This window comes from Vipera ursinii, assembly GCF_947247035.1.
Source record: "Vipera ursinii genome assembly, chromosome: 2".
In the NCBI taxonomy this organism is placed as follows: Eukaryota; Metazoa; Chordata; class Lepidosauria; order Squamata; family Viperidae; genus Vipera; species Vipera ursinii.
The window spans coordinates 57,515,918-57,536,798 of NC_139513.1; the positions used below are offsets into that span (position 1 = coordinate 57,515,918).

A 20,881-nucleotide genomic window follows, 5' to 3' on the forward strand; every position below is an offset into this window, starting at 1 on the left:
AAATAAATAAATAAATAAATAAATAAATAAATAAATAAATAAATAAATAAATAAATAAATAAATATCCAATGATATGCTTTAATGCTGTGTTATGACAATGTCATCATTGTTCAGTGATGAAACTTTTATTACACACTCTTCTAAAAATCTGGATGACAAGTACCAAGGAATTATAATTCTACTTTATCAATTATATAAATATAGTTAAAATATAATTCTGTTTTTCTAATTACACCAGTTCTGGGAGTCAGCAATAGTTTATCATCTTCAAAATATAATAAGTACAATGGTTAATTGAAGTTGGAATGTGCCACCCAATATAAGGGCTTTAGTTAGAGTATAGCAAACATAATAACTTTATTTTATAGACACACAGAGGTTTATTAGCATTGATTATCAGTGAGATGCCCAAAATGTTAATATGAACAAATTTCTTCTGCCTTAGATATCTCATCTGTAGACTCTGTAGAAAGTCCATCAGTCTGTATGACCTGTGATATTATCTTTTTTCTTCAGGTTGTTCCCACCAACTCTTTTCCTGATTTTGTTTTTTTAAATGCTAAGCTGGGTCAAATCTGGTTAAAATTGAATGAGAGCCATCAAAAAATTGCCAGGTTGTATGCTTCACTGGGAATATAAAACATATCCCAGAGGATGATAGTAAACCATTCCTGGATTGTTTTCAAGAAAAAAATATATGAATAAGTTTATGAATTCTTTAGGAGTTGAGCTTGGGTCAAATCAAACTTGATTTATATTTATCTATAGTGAAAGGTTTAAAAGCAGATTAATTTAATACAATGCATCTTGTGTGGCAGTTACAGACCAACTTCATAGCATGAACTGCATTACTCTTGTACGAAGAAAGCAATGTGCACCAATAACAGCTTAATTTTCTTGACTAGATTTAGAATATTCAGGCATATGTAGAGAGGTTAGATGTTTTCTTCTCAACATCTCTTAAGATAAATATAGATTACAGGTGGCTTGCTGACCACCTCTAAGTTAAAGTCCCCCCCTAAACATAATGATACTGTATTATAGTATCGAGGTGCCTCAGTGGACCTCAGATAGCCAGGCCCCAGATCAGCCATTTATTATGGAAGCAGAGCATGGCTAAAAGGGCACACCACTTTCCCATGGTACAGCACATATTTGTGAGGAATCTGGTGCTATATCATTTATAGACAATGTGACTGTTGTTGTTCTATTAATCCTTCTCTGTACAAGAGGAACTGCAGTGATGCTGGCACCTTTGACATAGCTTGCTCTTTAGACAAAATTTACTGATATTTTAGTTTATGAAGATTTAAATCTGAAATCCACCAGTACAATGGCAATGGACTCCAAAGTTTACACAGACACTCTTTTAGAATTTGCCTGACTCTGACATTTTAAAAGTTTATTTTAGTGTGAAATATGAAAAAGAAAGTGGCAAGCTGAAGTAACAATAATTATTTTTTATTTCCAAAATAATATTTTCAAGAATGCCTTTAGGCCTCTCACTTCTACCAACTAATGTGGTAATGAATTAATCAGTATTCAACTAGATGGGATAATATGTGTGTATGTGGGCCTTTTTTTGATACACCTGTTCAATATTTTGATTGGGTTTTTTTGTCTTTCGTCTTTTGGATTTCCTTCCCCCCCTGCCCAAATTTTGTATTTTGCATTTTAACCTTGTTTTGAATAAAATAAAATATATAATAAAAAAGAATGCCTTTAGGCCTCATAGATGTGCTTAGAAAATAAAAAATGTGGAGTAGCCCATTCCTTTGCCTGGAGATACTGTATGCCCCCTCTGCCCAGAAAATACATTTTTAAACATAATCCAGGACCTGCTATTTTCAGGCAAGTTTCAAAGCCCCCTCCTGAAATAAAAAAAGAGACCTCCCAGCTATGGAGAGAAAGTTTGCATTCTTCTTTTTGCCCTGGGGGGCTCTGCATTTCAAAGCTCAGATTTAGCAATGGTTGTAATTATCTTTTCCATGGGTTTCTAAAAGCTGCAGGTGTGTCTTTCATACATTAGGCTGTTAACACCTCAGTTAACATGAGGAAAAAAAGTAATTAATTTTTTGTGAAAAGTGGAATTCCTTCAAATTTGTGGATGTGGGGGGGAAGGGCATTTTGCGGTTCACATTTAGACTTCCTCTAAAAGTCTCTTATTCAACTCAGCTAGTCTGAGTCAAGATAGAACTGAAGTTTCAGATTGCAGTACTTGGTTTTAAACACTAACCTATCCACCTCTCAAAATGCTTGGAAGTATTAGAAATCAAACACCATCATATGGTGTGGATGTACAGATGGGTAAGAAATTAAAAGTGGGGGTGCTTGAACATGTAAGTACTCTTCAGTCAGTTTCATAAAGCAGAATCAAGCTACCTGAAGCCTCTCTGAATCCAGGATATTTTGCCCCCAGTTTTCTTTGTCTTCTGCTGCTTCCTATACTTCCTCCTTCTTCTAAGACAGACATGTCAAACACAAGGCCCGGGGGCCAGATCTGGCCCGCGAAGTGGTTTCATGTGGCCCGCGAAGCCATCCTGGAAACAGTGAGGGAATGGCCCCCACTGCCTTGGCCCTGGCCCAGAGACCCTCCTCCTGCCAGAGACCCTCAGATCTGTCCCACTCCTGCCCGGGCCCCCATAGGCACCCTTGATGCGAACGATGTAGAGCTGGCCATGCCCACCCAGTAGGCCACACGCACTCTAGCTACGCCCACCCAGTAGGCCACGCCCACCCAGGCCATGCCCACCCGGCCCCCTGAGAGCAACCACAGTGCTGATGCGGCCCTCATTGAAATTGAGTTTGACACCCCTGTTCTAAGAGCTAAAGAAAGCTTTAGTGCAATCAGGTAGTCAAGGCAGAAGATTTTTTTTTTAATAGGAAAGGATTTGGAAGACTTTTCTTTGGTGTAAATAACCTTTTGAACATTTTATCTGACCAAGCTATCAGTAAGGCTATCATGTCTAGCTGAAAAAGGACACACTTGGCAATAATTTTCAGCCTATGAGAAGCCAAGTCAGTTTGTCTCATCTATCATGCAAACATTTTTTTGCAGTTGTGTGTAAGCGATGAGCAACAAGGCCACCCAGTGTGCTCTTCAACCTCTAGAATCAAATCTTTGAGGGGGAAAAAAATTCTTAAAAGCATCAGTAACACCTGAGATGCACAGTTGCATTCAGTAGTAATAGTTTTCAAAGTGAACAGCTGGATGTTTGTCCAGCCCTGCTTGGAAAGAAAACAGAATCAGCACATGGATGGAATTTGCTTTAATATCAGATGTTGGGTATACGCAGCAGGATATGGATACTTCATACTAATACTTAGAAGCAGAAGACTCTGTGCTTTTTTGTAGCTTCTGATATTTCTGTAAAAATGATACAATTCACATATCTTTTTTTCATGGAATAAGTATAGTGACATGCTACTTTATTTGCTAGATTTTTGGTTTACGTGTAAACAGTATCTGAGGGGCTGCCACAAGGCAGAGGGGGCCAGGTTGTTCACCAAAGCACCAGAGGGAAGGATGAGAAACAATGATTGGAAATTGATCAAAGAGAGAAGCAACCTGGAATTAAGGAGAAACTTCCGGACAGTGAGGACAATCAACCAATGGAACAGCTTACCCCCAGAAATCGTGGGTGCTCTATCACTGGAGATTTTTAAGAAGAGAGTAGACATTCACCTGTCTGAGATGATATGTATTCTCCTGCTTCAGCAGGGGGCTGGACTAGAAGATCTCCAAGGTTCCTTCCAGCTCTATTCTATTCTAAATAGAAGTATTTTTCTACCGGACTGATTACTGTGAAATTCACAAGTGTGTATGATTCCTATGGATTCACAATTCATTGAATTACTTTAGGGGTTTTTTGTATAAATTTTATTAGTTTTTATAGGGTTAGGATTAAGGTGAGGTCGGGGTTAGGGTTGGGATTTTTCCAAATAACATTCTCAATATTTAGCAAACAGCATAATATCTGGGTTCATGTGTTTAACAAACAATAATAGTTAATAGCTAATTATCATAAACAATATGTTAATTAATTGCTCAATAGTCTTCTCTTTGCTAATATATATTCAAAGTTACATATCACATTCCTTTCTTTCTAACTCATTTTTCTAGCCATTGATAGAAATTATCCATGGTCTAAAATACAATGAGTCTTCTTTGTCTTTTATCTTTAAAGTCAATCTATCCATTTCTGCACACTCTAAATTTTTCTTAATTAGTACTTCTAATTAAGAATTAGTACTATATTCAAAGTTCTTTGCCCATGTTATCATTGTTTCCTCCTCCATCTTTAAGTTTATCAGAAATCTATAGAATTTCTTAATCAACTTTTCATCTGTTTTTAACATTATCTGATCAAATTCTGTCTGTTCTTTATAAAATCCCATTGTTTTAGCATCTTTTTCATATCTCATTTGAATTTGCAGACATGGCCACCATGCTAGATCAATAACTTGTCCTTGTAAATTTTGTCTCTTTCAATTTTCCTTCATTGTTCAAAATATCTTTGAATTACTGTAGTTTTTGATGGGGTTATATTACAGAAATAAACCAGACAAATTTATTCCAACAGTGTTGTAAGATTAAATAGGAAGAATGCTTAATATTACACAGAAGGTTCTTTCTTATTCAAATCACAGCAACATAACATAACATTTAATTGGAAAGTAGTTCAGTCATGAAATCTCATGTTATTGTACTGGATTTTTATTTGTTTTGTTTTGTTTTATATTTTACATCTTTAGTCCACAAGTGTTGAATCTAGCTTTATAGAGGGTCTGTTTGTGAGGATAATAAGCTTTATAGCCACCCTTTTGGTCTTTTGGATGCTTTACAAAAATATATCGAACGACCCTCATCATTTCAACAGATCGCAGAGGAGTTCCCTTGTGACTTACAACCTAGCAAGTGTGCTAGGAAATGTATTTTGTCTTTAAAAAAATGTTCTTCGCCCTTTCTCCTTGCAGTCAACCTGGTGGATGAAATAGTGGATGTGTGTATGATTATAGGCATGCTTTCTCCAAAGATCAACATTTGTACACACTTTGGTCACCTTTTATACATGGTGCTATTGACATTAACCAGAAAAGCCACTCTTGACAGCACTATACTTGAGCACCACCTAAAGAGTTGCTCTGCTGCACTTGCAGAGTTTCTTTAAAGCAATGTTTGGAGGGTGAGGGGGTGAGGGAGAGAATCACAAGCCTAATTGTTTTCCATCAAGAGGAATTGTCTTTGAAGTAAACTGTCTTGTAAAATAAGAACATTCTCTTGAAGGCTGAAAGTGACACTGTAATTCTGAAAGGAGAATATAATGAACAATTTTCTTTGTTTTTACAACAATATAGATTCTCCCTGCAGGATATGTACTCTGGTGAACATGTGCACGTACTTTTGCTGGTCTGTCATTGTCCTTAAACCTAGAGAAGCAAAATGTGGTTAAGGTTAGAAGATGCATTCTCAAACTTGACAAGCTGTTTAGATTCAACAGCCCTAGAGAATTTAACTACTCCTGCCTTAGATATCTTGTCTATAGACTCTGTAGAACAGGATTCTCCAAACTTGGCCAAATTAAGACTTGTGGACTACAATTCCCAGAATTCCCCAACCAGTTCTGGACTTCATCTCCCAGAATTTCTCAGCCAGCATGAAATTCTAGGAGTTGAAGTCTATAAGTCTTAATTTTGTCAAGTTTGGAGTCTCCTGCTGTAGAAAATCCATCATTCTTCTATGTCCTGTGGTTTTATCTTCTTATCTTGCCCACTGACTAGTTCTTTTTACCACTGGCTCAGTGGATTTCAGTCTGAAAGTCCTACAGCACCTTTTCTAATAATGCAGAATTTATTGGTTCAAGTTGTGAGGGACCGCAAGAATTGTCCCTTTAGTCCATTCCACAATTCAAAGAAGGATATTTATTTAAAAGATTTGTATGGCCATCTGTCTTACAGTATAAATATAGGAAGCTCACAACAAAAATAACAAACAGTAAAAAAAAACCATGAAAAACAAAGACAAAACCCCTGGTGCCATAGCAATTTTCCTGGGATGCCCTCAGCACCACCTACATACTTCTATGTCAGTCTTCTCCAACACCTCTGGAAGATCTAGCTCTTTATTGCCTTCTGGATGGCTAAAGAGTTGGGGACCTGTGAAATTGCCAGGGGAAGAGTTTACTTCAGGAGAAAGATGAAAGTAGAAAGGGAAAACATATTTACATTATTTGCATTATTCTTTCATTGTGTTTACACAACAAGCTTAAGTGCATATTTACAACATGGGTACTCCAGTTAGTTTAAACATTCATTGTGTGGCAGAATTCCTGGTGCTATTTCCCATTACATTTAATGCATCTGTGGTTTAACATACTGTGTGAGCCCACTGCATGTTTGCTTTGATTAAATTTATGATTTCAGATATTATGAGAACCCAAAATGGCTTAATTCACTTAACCATTTCAACAAGAATTTCAACAATATTAAGCTGAAGGCTGGTTAATTAAGTAATGCTAGCTTATATAATATCAGTGTTACAAAAGTGAGTTCTGAATAAGTTCTCTTCCGCTTCTGCCACATCCATTCACAATCAATATATAACCTTTTCTCCAGTAAGTGTCAATATTATTATATTGCTCACAAAATAATTAAGAAAAGTCAGCATGGATGCCTAACCCTGACATATTCTCAGATGCCTGAAATTACATACATATAATGAATGAATGCATGTGAAATGAAATAAAACTGATAGGTTTTATCCGCCTTTAAAAATAGACACATGAGCCATCATTACTGATCATCGGTCTGTAATAAATTATTCTTCCTTGTTTAATCGGATGGAATATGTATCTTCTTTTCACAAATATTGCTATTAAAATGTATTACTTAACCCACAAAATTCAGGATTATTTCACTATGTTCCCTTGAAGAGAGTAGATATTTAATAACTGTAGGCATTACACTTTGCAATTTCTTGTTCATTTGCCAATTGTGACTGCCTGAATTTATCTGCTTTTTAGTTAGAAGAACTACGAAATGCACTGGATAAGACCAGGCAAGAACTAGATGCCACTAAAGCTCGCCTTGCCTCAACACAGCAGTCTCTGGGTGAGAAAGAAGCACATCTGGCCAATTTAAGATTAGAACGGAGAAAACAGTTAGAGGAGATCCTGGAAATGAAGTAAGTGAATTTATGGCTCTTGATTTTGGTAGTTTTTTTGTTTTGTTTTGTTTTGTTTTGTTTTTCATTTGTGTTTGCAGCATTTTCAGCTCTTTATTTCATAAACAGAAGATTTCTTTACCAAAGTGAAAATGAAATAAGCTGAATGACAGTAAGTAATAATATTGAGCTACAGAAGTTGGACCAGAATATTCTGTTATTTGCAGATGGCAATAGCAGGAAACACTTCTTGAAGATGAGATTGATAGGCATGTATAAGCAGACTTGAAGTAAGCAAGCCACCAAGGAGTTTTTAAGCACAATGGGGTACAATAAATAAATTAGGTTCATTTTAGTGCTAAAGTGGTAAATATATTAGTTAATTAGTTAAAAGAACCTTGGTGGAGCAGTGGGCTAATGCCTCCTTAAGTAACACCAGCTGCCTGCAATTAGTGCAGGTTCTCATCCCACCAGGCTCAGGGTTGACTCAGCCTTCCATCCTTCCGAGGTAGGTAAAATGAGGACCCAGATTGTTGGGGGCAATTAAGCTGACTTTGTAATAATGCCGCTTGGGGTGTGTGTGAAAGCCCTAATAAGCAGGCATATACATAGAATGAAGGCTACTGCTAAGCTTGTAAGCCGCCCTGAGTCTTCGGAGAAGGGCGGGATATAAATGGAATTAAAATAAAATAAATAAATAAAATAAAATTAAAGGAAGCCATGCATTCATTGGGATATATTGATCTGTAATAAAATTCTATGCCATGATACAACATTATTTACCTGACACATTTTATCTGAAATTACAAAGAATGGAAAATCACTATTTATAATTCCAATAAAGTTTTTTTTTCTTTGTTGAATACCTACCTCTTCCCACACAAGCATTTGATCACTGATGTATAGACTAAATTAGTCATCTTTTCTTGAACTTTAGTCTCACATGTAAATGTGCTTGCTTCCTTACTGCCATCAACTTGTTTTCACTTAAGCACAAATAAATGGTTCTGTGAAGATGATACATTATTAGCTTGAGAAATAATGATAAACAAAGTTGAAACAGGAATCTTGACATTTTTCATTTATTGATCCAATGAAAAACTAGGTATGAGTGATGCATCAAACCTATTTAAGTAATCTTGCTGTTGAAATTTCTCTTTGCCCAGTGAGGAAGGTTTAGTTATGTCTTACAGTCTTGTTGGGTTATATGATGAATACTATCAGATTCTTGATAGTAGGCTCAAGGGAGAGGCAACTCTCAAAAAATACTATTTCAAGCCAGTAACTACGATAATTTTGATATTCTCTGTTCTCTGAAAAGATGCAGTCTACCATTGCATACATAATATAGGGGAGAGGTATTTTTTCCCTTTTCCTTCAGAAATACTTCTTGCATGCTTGAAATAACTCAGTATATTCAAATAGCTATTGCATTTCTCCTTATGTGATTGTATCATTAGATTGTGCTATATATCAATGCCCCAGAATAGTCTACTGCACTATGAAGATTAAATTCTAAAATATATGAATTTATAAAACATGATTCTTTCTCTCTCTCTCTCTCTCTCTCTCTCTCTCTTTCTTTCTTTCTTTCTTTTTTTCTTTCTTTCTTTCTTTCTTTCTTTCTTCAAAAACTTATGTTTGGAATAATATCATGTTCCTAAGGAAAAAAAAAACTATGTCACATACCGACTAGTAGTACAGTGTTGCCCTGGTTGAATTAAGTAGCAAAGACTTTTATAGGTGTGTGTGTGTGTGTGTGTGTGTGTGTGTGTGTGTGTGTGTGAATAATAGATTACTGGTTAAATCTGTTTTATGTCTACATTTTATAAACTATTTCAATACCGGTACTCAAAAAAATGTTTTCTCTTTCCTTTATTGGTATACTTTTATGTATGTTATATAATCTTTAGTAAATAGGCAGTGTTATTTATGTTCTCCACAAAACCTACCTTTGAAAAGTGGAACACTTGGTTGATTTTTTACAACCCATGGTGTGCTTTCATTTAACGATGGGATCCATGCTGAGAGCATAGAGAGTTATATCCCAAATTAAATGCAAACAAAACAGCAGGATGTTGATACAACTGTGATTTCCATGGGAAGTAGTTAGGACGTTAATGTGCCCTTCTTGGAACTTGGGTAGAAATTCTCCGGTGACTCTGATTTCTGCCCTATAGATCTGAAAGACAACACATCTTGACTAGCTTTTTTGACACCAAATTGCTAGCACCATAAAGATTAGAAGAATCAGGGACTTTGTTCTTCACTAAAATGAAGATGTTTAAAAAAAAGAATGAAAAGAGACAGAAAAAGAAACAAAGGCCAATAAACTTCTCTGTCAGTAGTTTGGACTATTTAATTTAGAGCAGTGTTGTCATTGGTGTAAATGTATATATTATGACTAATGTCAACCAATATTTTGCTAGTGATTTTAGTGTCTGCTTATCAAACTGAAATAGTTCAATCTATCTTAATGCATTCAGTTTAGTGTATGAAACTTTGTTTAAATTATCATAGGCATAAAGCTAGAAAGTGCAGCAGGTGAACTAATATGCAGGCATATGCTTTGTGTTATGTTTTCAATTTAGAGCTTAACTGAGGAGTAACTATAAAAGGTATAAGCCAAGCTAGGTCTGTAACATTCACATTTGGTAAATCACAGAACCCCCTCACCACCTTCCTCATACTGCTGTAGATACAATTCTGATGCAAAACAAGTGGATTCCAGAATCTTGATCTATTTAAGTTTTACATTTCTTTGAACCTGGTGCTGCACCTATTGGCTTAAACTAACCCCAAAACAAAGACATATTTTAGCATATTCTATGCTTGTAAATTCAGACTTTGGCCCAGAAAAGTTAAGAATGTTACACTTCATGAGATAATGCACTAAATATTATTTTATGGTTGTTGTTTTTTAAAGCTGAAAACATAACAGCACAGTTATGAATGAGCACTGCAAATGTGAAGCTGATGTAGATTGGAAAGAATTTTTTTTAATCCACCTCTGGGGACATTTTCTCTAAGTAAGTGGGACTTCCTCTTTCACTTAGGTAGAATTGCTCAGTAGAGCATCCAGGAAGTCACTGGCAGTTTGGAATAGGAATATCATGCCTGAGGTGCATACATCTGGCGAACCACATGATGGCATCAAAGGGTTAAAGTGTTCTCTATGTCCCAGCTGCCATGCCATCACCAGAATTTTACAACCTGGATATGAAGTGGTTAATTTTGCATATTATTATGGTTTGTCACACTATCAGCCAAATATTCAGAGTAGATTTGGCATTTTTATTCACCTCTTGAGTCCTTTCTAAGGACCTGGGATAGGCAGATGTGGAAATTTGATAAGAGTTAAAAGTATCACCACAGGATATAAGCTGGGAGTCATATTATTAGTAGAAGAGACTGAAACTTCTTCTATCAACTTCTTGTGGGCTCCTGGAGATGTCAGTGACATATATTTCTGAACAGTTCCACACAAACACACTTTAAATATAAAGGCAGATCCAAATGTTGGCTTCAAAAGTTTAATGACGAGAAGGGCGAGAGGTGACATGATAGCAGTGTTCCAATATCTCAGGGGTTGCCACACAAAGAAGAGGGAGTCAAGCTATTCTCCAAAGCTCCTGAAGGCAGGACAAGAAGCAATGGATGAAATCAAGGAGATAAGCAACCTAGAACTAAGGAGAAACTTCCTGACAGAACAATTAACCAGTGGAACAATCTGCCTCCAGAAGCTGTGAATGCTCCAATACTGGAAGTTTTTAAGAAGAGACTGGACAGCCATTTGTCTAAAATAGTATAGGGTTTCCTGCCTGAGCAGGGAGTTGGACTAGATGATCTCCAAGGTCCCTTCCAACTTTATTATTGTTGTTGTTGTTGTTGTTAGATGAATGCTATGACTTCAGGACAACTTTTATAGATTAATGATTAAGGCGTCAAACTAAGAGTGGAGAGACTCAGGTTCTAATTCAGTGGAAATTAGAACCATAGAAATTCAATGGGTAATTTTGGCCCAGTCACTCTCAGCTCACCCTACCTCATAGAATTGTTCTTGTGAGGCAAAATTGGAGAAGGGAGTGTTATGTGTGCCAACTTGGCTCCTCACATAAAGGCAGAGTATAAATCAGTTGTCGATATATATATATATATATACACACACATATAGCTCACACATACATATGCACACAAATCAAAACCAGAGAGAAAGAGGAAATAATGAAATAAATGAATATCCTTATTCTCTCTTTCTGTGTATTTATCTTTGGGAGTGTCTGTGAGTACAAATATAAACAGTAGATGTAGAATAACTTTTATTTCCATAGATACTTTTCTCTCTCTCTCTCCCTCTCTTGCTCTCCCTCCCTCCCTCCCTCCCTCCCTCCCTCCCTCCCTCTCTCTCTCTCTCTCTCACACACACACACACACAGAGCCACTAAGACTGATCTCAGCCAAACCTTTTTTTAAAAAAAAAAATAACATCATTGGAAAATGCTTTCTCAAAGTTTTATTAACTGAGAAAATAATAATGATCAAAATGATGAAATAGGATCATATTTATATTGAACTAAAGCCAGCAAAAGAATGTCTGGGCCTCCATCTCTGATTTGATAGTCAGAAGTATAAATGACTATAAAGGCAGCAGGGACAGTGAGGGAGAGGAGTACTAGAAGGAAAAAAAGAAATCTAAGCTTCTGTTTTGAGGAATTTCTCTCTCCTCTCCCCTCCAATTTTTTAGTTTTTACTTTTTTTGGAGGCTGACTGAATTACCCCCTTGTCTACTGAAACTCTCTCTTAGTTTAATTCCCAGAGGCTTCAGTGACACCTAGGGCAGCCTGATCAACTGCACCATTCTACATTGCTAATCTCAGCTGACAAACTGACTATGAATTTAGCAGATGTTCCAGAATAGAATGGATCCGTTTTCTCCTTATTTAAATAGCAAGTAGGCTTAAAAACAAAACAATTTTGCTATTAAAAATGAAGATCTCTCCACTGGGACCTGATCCACATGTATAAGTCAGAGTAGCCAAATAAGCTAAGGAGGCTCCACTCATTTTAACAGAAACTAAATTATCTTATCTACCATTGATTTGCTTTGACTGCTAGTAGTTCAGTTCTTGTAGAGAGCTGGAACTTGCAATAAATCTTTATATTAGTTTGAACTGCCTGAATTTCCTGATATCCCCATGCTTGACAACTGTCTGTGCCAGAGACATAAGAAACCTAAGAAGTTTGGTACTATTAAACATTTAGCATTGATCTGATAAGTTCATATTTTGAATTCACTTATTTGTCATTCAACCCTATCACGTGAACTGTCAGCTCAGATTTCCATTCATCAGGTTTTCATACTGAAGGCAATTATAAAGCCTGCACTGATTGTTATGAACCAGAATTGCAATCTGTGCCCCTTTTACATTATGAACAAATAATAAAAAAAGAAATTAAAGCATAAAAAGTGGGATTACAATCCCAGCTTCACATTTAGTTTTTATTTAGTCTAACTAATGTAAAATAGTGGTATATAATATAAAAGTGATTTTAATTATCAGATTTCAGAACCTCCGATGGTAGTATGATCTGTATTTGACAAGCCACTAGCACTTAAGAATAATTTAACTATTACTTCATTAGAAATGCAACTTTACACTTCCAATATAAAAGCATTTATTGTATGTAAATGAAGATTTTGACAGAGAACTGACTAGAACTGAAAACTGCTCTGTGAAATTTGTTCGGTTCATATTGATGCTGATGAGTTTTATAAATGTTTATCTTATAATTTATTATTATTCAAACTTTGCAGATGCTTTGTCATCAGGCAAAGAGAAAAATAAGAAGAGAAAAAAAAGTGAAGAAGAGAGAGAGTGAACACATAGGGAAAGGGAACAAAACCAGTCCGGTTCTAGAGAGAGGCCCCTTTGCAAACCATCTGAATCCACTTACATGTAAATTACTTGTCTCTATGAATTAAGGTGAAGGTTATGAAAGAACTGCTTTTCTATGTTTACTGTAGGATTTTTGACAGTCTCTTTCCTCTTTCAAGTAAATTTGGCTTAAGTCCATAGTCAGTACAGTTTTAAGTAAACTCCTCTTTTGTTACGTTAACAAGGTTATAACATCACGGAGGCAGATATCCAGGCGCATGAATTGAGACCTAAGAATGCTGGCTAAGAGGGATAATTAAAACCTTAGGGTGGGAGAGTTTAAACTATCAAGTAAAATTGGATAAAAGACTAATTGTCCACAGCAACATAATGCATATTTCTAAATACCTGTGAAAAAGAAGTAAATAGTAGTGGCCTTTAACGTGCTCATTCAAACACTTAAATAGATTGAAGTGACTATCCTTTGGGATATATATATATATATATATATATATATATATGTGTGTGTGTGTGTGTGTGTGTGTGTGTGTGTAAATTTTTTAAATTGCTAACAAAGAATTAAGGGAGACTGATATGCATTTCAAACTTATTAGTTTTCATCAGTCAGCCATACCCTTCTGAGATTCGAATATATATATATATATATATATATATATATATATATATATATATATATATATATATATATATATATATATATAAAATTTAAACTCTGATTTATGAAAGCATTAGATATTTTATGTTTGCAGGAGTGTGAGTCTAAGAGGGAGTTAAAAATAAAAGAAAACTGGTTGCTTCATGCTTTGTCAATTTTTTTCCCATAACTTAAACATGGGGGGAGGGAGGGGTTACATACTTTTGTTGACCTTCTAGAAGATGACATACAGTCAGGCAAGATGATGCATTACCACAGGTTAAAAAACACACACTAGAATGAGTTGTAATGGCAGCTTGTACTGAATGCACTGTGAAAGTCCATTTGTTATTCATTAAGAAAGCCAGAGTGAGGTTAGGGAGCTGGTCTCATAGTGAGCTATGAAACGTAAGGTCACTCTACTCTTAATATTTTAGTAGTATGGGCAGCCACTAATTCTTTCTAAGGTCTTTGGCATTTCTACACATTTCAGTAAGTACTATAGGTATTATTTCAATTCAGAACAATTATAAAAATATTAGCATTTGTATAGGAAGGTTTTTAAAACAGGATAACCCAACACTCAAATTAATGAATAGTATTTCTCATCACTGCACGTTTGTCTATTGGATAGACATATATTAAACCCACATGCATATATACCTATACAGTAAAAACTATTTTTTCTTATAAAAAGCCACATTTGAAAAGACGAGAGTGTGGGAATGTAATAGCATTCCAGACCCTGCCCAAACATTCAGTGCACCAAAAATGAGAAAATGAATTTTTAAAGAGTATGTGCAGAATCTGGTCCTTTAAAATGAATTTAAATTTTAGGGAGGAATAAACATTAAGGGGAAAGTGTTGCTTATCCTGTCCACTTATTGTATTGGGATAAAATCTCATGACATCACATTTTAAGATGTGGGACAACATCGGGTCAAGGGTTTATATAAACCAGTCAATGGGGCATAGGAGAGGCCAATAGTGTTCCTTACCCTTTCTAACACACCACTACTCCTAAAAGCTGCAAGGTCACTCCTCTTATTATTTTTAGGCAATCTGAAACTGTGGCTGAGTTTGTTTTAAGTAGGTATTTGAATACTTTAACCAGACTCTAACCATCATTGCGTGGATTGTTTAGATTGAAGTGGCCTAGAATTTTTATAAAGAAATAATATTTTATAAGAAGAAAATAAGTTAAGTAGATACTATTCATGATTATGAATTTAGCATAAAGTGGGTAAGTTGCCATCAACCATGTGAGTCAAGGACCTATTGATTTGTTTCTATTTAAAAATAACACTCCTTTGAAGTCCTGTGCAAACATAATTTCAGTTCTGACCAGCTAAAGCTGACATAGGTTAAAACTGGAAAGGGGAAAGAAGTTGAACTGCAATGTGATGCTTCGGTCATGAATGGAAAAAAGTTCAAAAAGCACAAGTACAGATTTTGTTTCACTGCAGAATATGCAGTAAGTTTCAATAATTAACTTAAATCAGTTACTCATTGGGGAAATACTGAAATACAGAATATCAGAAATACAGAATAAATAGCAAAAGTTTATTGAATGTAATAAATAATGATTGCCCACTTGAGGAATGATTTTATTGATGCAAAATTGTATTTCTATCCAAAAGCATAGATAGCGCACAAATGGTAATTATACTACATTTTTTGTTAATTAATTAATTACTTAATTTCTACATAACCCTCTTCCATCCCTTGATAATAATATCAGGGCATCTAACATAAAAACCTAGTGAAAGATCTATTGGAGAACTGTTGGAAGAAGTGGAAGTAGAGAAATAAAATAATGCTGGAGTTCTTGATTTAAAAAAAAAAACTAAAATTGAGAATGTTCAGTCTTACCAAAGGACTTCATTAAATCCATCAAAATTTATTTAATATTCAAGACCTAATACACTTCAAAAACTCAAATAAATGATTTTAAAAAATGGGAAGATGCGTGCAAGATGAGTGGGAATTCCTAAAAAGAGATATATTAAATGAAAAGTTCCAAATAATTCCAATCTAGGAAAAAAATTGAGACTCATAAAATCGTAGAGTTGAAGGATTCACACAGATCATCTAGTCCAGGGCTCTTCAAACTTGGCTCTTTTATGACTTGTGGACTTCAACTCCCAGAATTCCTCAGCCAGGCATGCTGGCTGAGGAATTCTGGGAGTTGAAGTCCACAAGTCATAAAAGAGCCAAGTTTGAAGAGCCCTGATCTAGTCCCTCTTTTTGCTATGTGAGGAAAACTTGACAGGTGAGTGTCCAAAGATGGAGAATGCACAATATTGTAGACTATTCAACCACTGTACAGTTTGTACTGCGAGAAATTTTTTTTCATGTATTTTAATGAAAACTAGGTAGCTATTATTTATGCCTCTTATTTCTGTTCCTAATTTATGTGGCTAATATCAATAGAAGATACAAAGATGCAAAGAATAGTAGAAATAACAAAAAGGGTTTCACTAGTTAGTTTCAGAGGAGAAGGAAATAAAAAAAACCCAATATACGAATCACTGAAGATGTAACAATGATAATAAATCAGATATTAGATCAGGCAGTTTCCTTGCTAGATTGGAATGCTGCCACATTGTGTATCTTAACTTCAATGACATTAAACAAAGTACTCCATATCAACTGATTAGCAAACAAATATGGGTGGGTGACATGACAATTAAATATATTTATAGTTGTTTTAAAGTCATACCCAAAGTGTGCTCATCAATTGTTCCTTGTCATACTGGAGAGAGGTGTACAGAGGTCTTGACACTGAATAATGTATTGCTCTAATTCGGTGTGATGGATAAGGCTGTCTGTCTGAACACAAGCAGGCATGGTATATGTGCTGCATTAAGTATATCTTTTCTTTAGTTAATTAAATTGCACTGTATTTTTAAAGGTGGGTTGTTCTTAGTTTCTGGTTTTGTTGCTACCTTTTCCTAATGTATCAGAAAGAAGCAATTTTCAATAGGAGAAAATATTTGTAGCTTCCGGGTTGAACTGTGGAATCTGTAGTGGTCTCTGACTTTGGTTGTTTTCTTTCAGATGTTTTATTACCCAACCAGATAACATCATCAGTGCTAGAAGGGAGTGGGGTTTGGTCTCTGTTTATATACCAAATTCAAATATATAGTAGGCCTTAACTGCTCTAAAGTGATGGGCAGAGGTGGATGTCCAAATTAGTAATACATCCATGAGAATTATTGTAAACGATAACCAAAGTCTGTTTTTCCAGAAAATATAATAAAATGATCAGGAAACATTTGTGCTGATTTGTTTTTTTACCATTGTTTAGATTTGGTGTAGACTTCCAGATGTTCTTCAAAGAAATTTTCTTGTTACTTAATGGCATGGGCAGGTATGAAACAATGGGCAGAAGCAGACTTCAGACATACACTAACATACATCGATGTCAATATTTTTCCTGGAAAAGCCTACATATTCTGTATGTAGTTTTTAATACTGTAGTGTGATGTCATGCAGGTAGGTATTGGAAGTGTCTTCATACTATGCCAATTCTATTTTATGAAGGTTTTCTCACCTGAGGCTCAAAAGCAAACCCTTGGTTTTCAGGAATAAAATAAAGACTTTCTAAGACTTATTAGTTTCAGTTAGTTTTGTAAATGAATTGCATTGTTCTAGATCATGGGTTGGCAACCTGCAGCCTTCTCCTGCGGCTCCCAGTCATTTACAGAGAGAGAGACAAAGACACAGAGAGACACTTGCGCTTCCCTTCTCTCTCTCTGTCTCTCTCTCTCTGTCTGTGTGTGTGTGTGTGTGTGTGTGTGTGTGTGTGTGTGTAACTCATGCTGTTCTCTGAGAAGCTGACAAGCTTATTGGGTGGGGCTTCTGCCTTTGCTGCATCTCCACAGGAAGCAGCAGCTCTCAAGGGCAGGAGAGCCAGCCCAATAGGAATGTGTGTCAGCTTGTCCAGAACAGCGTGAAGCCAGCTTGCCAGGTGAGCAGAAGATTGGAGAGAGGGAGAGGGGGGGAGAGAGAGGGGGGGAGGGAGGGAGAGAAAGAGAGGGAGAGAAAGGGAGGGGGAAAGAGAGAGAGAGCAAACTCATGCACAGCAGCCTCTATTTCTTTTTAATTAAACTCTTCAATCAAGTCCCCCCCCCTTTCTGTGTGTGTGAGAGAGTTTTGCGACTCCCAGTGTTTTTCTTTCTCTGGGAAATGGGTCCAAGTGGCTCTTTGAGTGTTTAAGGTTGCGGACCCCTGTTCTAGATTAATGTTTTAAGTGAAAAACATGTAGTTTAGATCTTAGTCATGGTTACTTGTTGGCAAATGAGGAGGATAAAATTATATTTCAAATAATTACATTTTTCTTTTTTTTTGCTACTGAAAAGCAAGGAAAAAAAGGCAAGTTCCTTACAGGCACAAAGGAACATAAGGAAGCTGTCAGATGACAAAGCCAGCCTTTGTAAATTTAGTTCACGATTATGTACACTGATTGGTAGCGGTTTTCTAATATTTCCCACAAAGTTCTCTATGTCCTGCTGTACCCCAGATATAGCAAGGGCTGTTTTATACAAAATATATACTCTGCCATCAGATGAGTGGGTGATAGAGACAGCTTGTCTTAACACTCCCATTAGCTTATTTATTGAAATAAAAAGAATATTGAACAGCTTTGTAATAACTCCGTAATTATATATAATATATTTACAAATCTGTAGCTAGATTTTAACTGCATGACACAATTTTCTAAGCATAAGTGGGTGCAACCTTGCTAGTGATTGGTGTTCAAATTTAGTGGCATTTGGCAGTACAGTAATCTGTGTATTTAGTGGACTGTCAGTAATTTAATATTGCATTGAGTAAATACTGAATCATTTAATCATTATAAACTACCATCTGCAGTGATGATCGCTAAGATTATTTTACCTGTGAAGATTTTGGCAGAATTTCAAGGTATCATTTTGCCCTCACATAAATGTCTCTTTAAGACAGTGTTTTTCAACCTTGCTAAGTTTAAGATATAACAGACTTCAGCTTCCTGAATTCTGAATTTTCTTCTAGGAAGAGAACTAATATTTAAAGAAATCTTATAACACTTTAAAGTATATCCACAAATTTGGAATTTCTATATTTGTGAAGAACATTGAATCAATAATGCCTGGAGTGTAGCACAAAAGATGGTTATACATTCTTGGAAATACACTTGTGTACTATACAGATATAATAGCTAGTTAGACCTCGAAGTGATTACCAGTCTTTGAACTGCCTCTTTATTAGATAAAAAAAAGACAGGACAATATGATTACATGTGGTCAAGGTTCAATCTGTTGTTTTAAAACTGAGTTGTGTTAACTTTTTTTAATAATATTTTATTAATTTTCCAATTTTACATTTAAGTATTTAAAAAACATAACAAAATCTTTAGTACAAATCTCAAGTTACAACATCAAATATTTCCTCTCTTTTTCCCTTAACATTTACTGTCTCGTATTTAAGCTAATACAATTCTTATTATATCAAGTCAGTAAAACATCATTATTACATTTATCAATAAATTTTAGCTTATACATATCTTAATTATTTTTTACATTCAATCTTCATAAACAATCTATATCCTGTTATTAATTTTTCCAAATTTTTAGTTTCTCATCAGTATTCCAATTTAACCTTTGATATTTATAATTTTCAGGCTTTAGGTAACCAAGATTTCCCTTATCTCAATTCATAACAGAATCTAATATCCAAAATACACATTGTATCTATTTGAATATAATCTTGTTCTATTTCCTAAGAGTTATCTGTTTCTCGCCATAGTAAATCATCCACTTAATAATACAATATCCTCTTTAAATCAAAACCATTATATATATTACCTGGGTTAATCAATAAATCAGACATATTCATATCAATTGATTTTTTTTTTCTTTTAGGTCTAATTTTTAAATATTAAACAGATAAAATACTTATTTTCAACTAATTCCCAAATATTTTAAATCTAATGACCAGAATTCCCCTTATCTCAACTTCTCCCTTTAACCCTCTAATTAATAATATGAAATCCCCTCTAATAAATCAAAACCCCAATTTTCTTCAGCCTTATTCTAGCTTTCTTCCTTTGCCAACTAGGCTTCCATATCAGTGCTTTTAGATCATCAAATAGATCTCCCTCTATTATTATATATGTTATTTGAAATAAAGGAGACAATTTAATTGCCATTTTTTTGGAGGGATTATCCCATTTGTATTCATTAAGTTGCCTCCCTATTATTGCAATTCCCCATGATTGCCCTGATATGTTTATCTTCCATTCAATCTGTTCTTCTTTATCAAATTTCTTCTGATTTATATAGAAAGTCTTTTCCATTTTCAGTGTTGTCACTCCCTTTTCTGGATTTTCCATTAACTGTATGTTGGTCAATTGAGTACTCTGTCTTAATATTTGATTGTTCCACTTCTTCTGTTATCTTCTGCGTTGTTATTTATTTATTTTTGGGACTTATATGCCGCCCTATCTCCCAAAGGACTCAGGGCGGCTAACAACAATAAAAAACAATACAAAAATTAAAAAAGAATTAAATAACAGCCCCAAAATAAATTAACTACACAGTTAAAAATTAAAACATATTTAAAAACCCATCATCAATCCAGGTCAGCCTGATGGAAGAAGAAAGTTTTGAGGTTGCGGCGAAAGGACCGGAGGTCCAGGTCCATCCGAAGCTCAAGGGGGAGTTGGTTCCAAAGGGCTGGTGCTCCCACAGAGAAGGCCCTCCCCCTGGGGGTCGCCAGCCGACATTGTCTGGCCGACGGCACCCTGAGGAGGCCCTCTCTGTGTGAGCGCACTGGGCAATGGGAAGTCGTCCCCGGTAGCAGACGGTCCTGCAAATATCCCGGGCTTAAGCCATGTAGGGCTTTAAAGGTAAGTACCAGCAACTGGTAGCCAATGAAGCCCATGCAGGAGGGGTGTAATATGGGAGTATCGGGATGCTCCCATCACTACCCACGCAGCCGCATTCTGCACCAGCTGAAGCCTCCGGGTGGTCTTCAAGGGTAGCCCCACGTAGAGAGCATTGCAGTAATCTATCCGAGAGGTAACGAGTGCATGAGTGACCGTACATAGGGCATCTCGGTCCAGATAGGGGCGCAACTGGCGCACCAGGCGAACCTGGGCAAATGCCCCCCTGGCCACGACTCCAATATGATCTTCAAAACTG

At 35.7% G+C, this 20,881-nt stretch overlaps 1 protein-coding gene across 1 annotated transcript in view; it reads left to right on the top strand.

Moving 5' to 3' along the window:
• ERC2 (ELKS/RAB6-interacting/CAST family member 2) overlaps positions 1–20,881 on the top strand; it is a gene marked incomplete at its 5' end in the record, with an annotated part of 568,754 nt that overhangs the window by 348,053 nt on the left and 199,820 nt on the right. Inside the window, one exon of the mRNA XM_083352921.1 lies at positions 7,024–7,184. Coding sequence (XP_083209047.1) covers positions 7,024–7,184 — 161 coding nt within the window. The remainder of the gene's footprint in view (positions 1–7,023; positions 7,185–20,881) is intronic.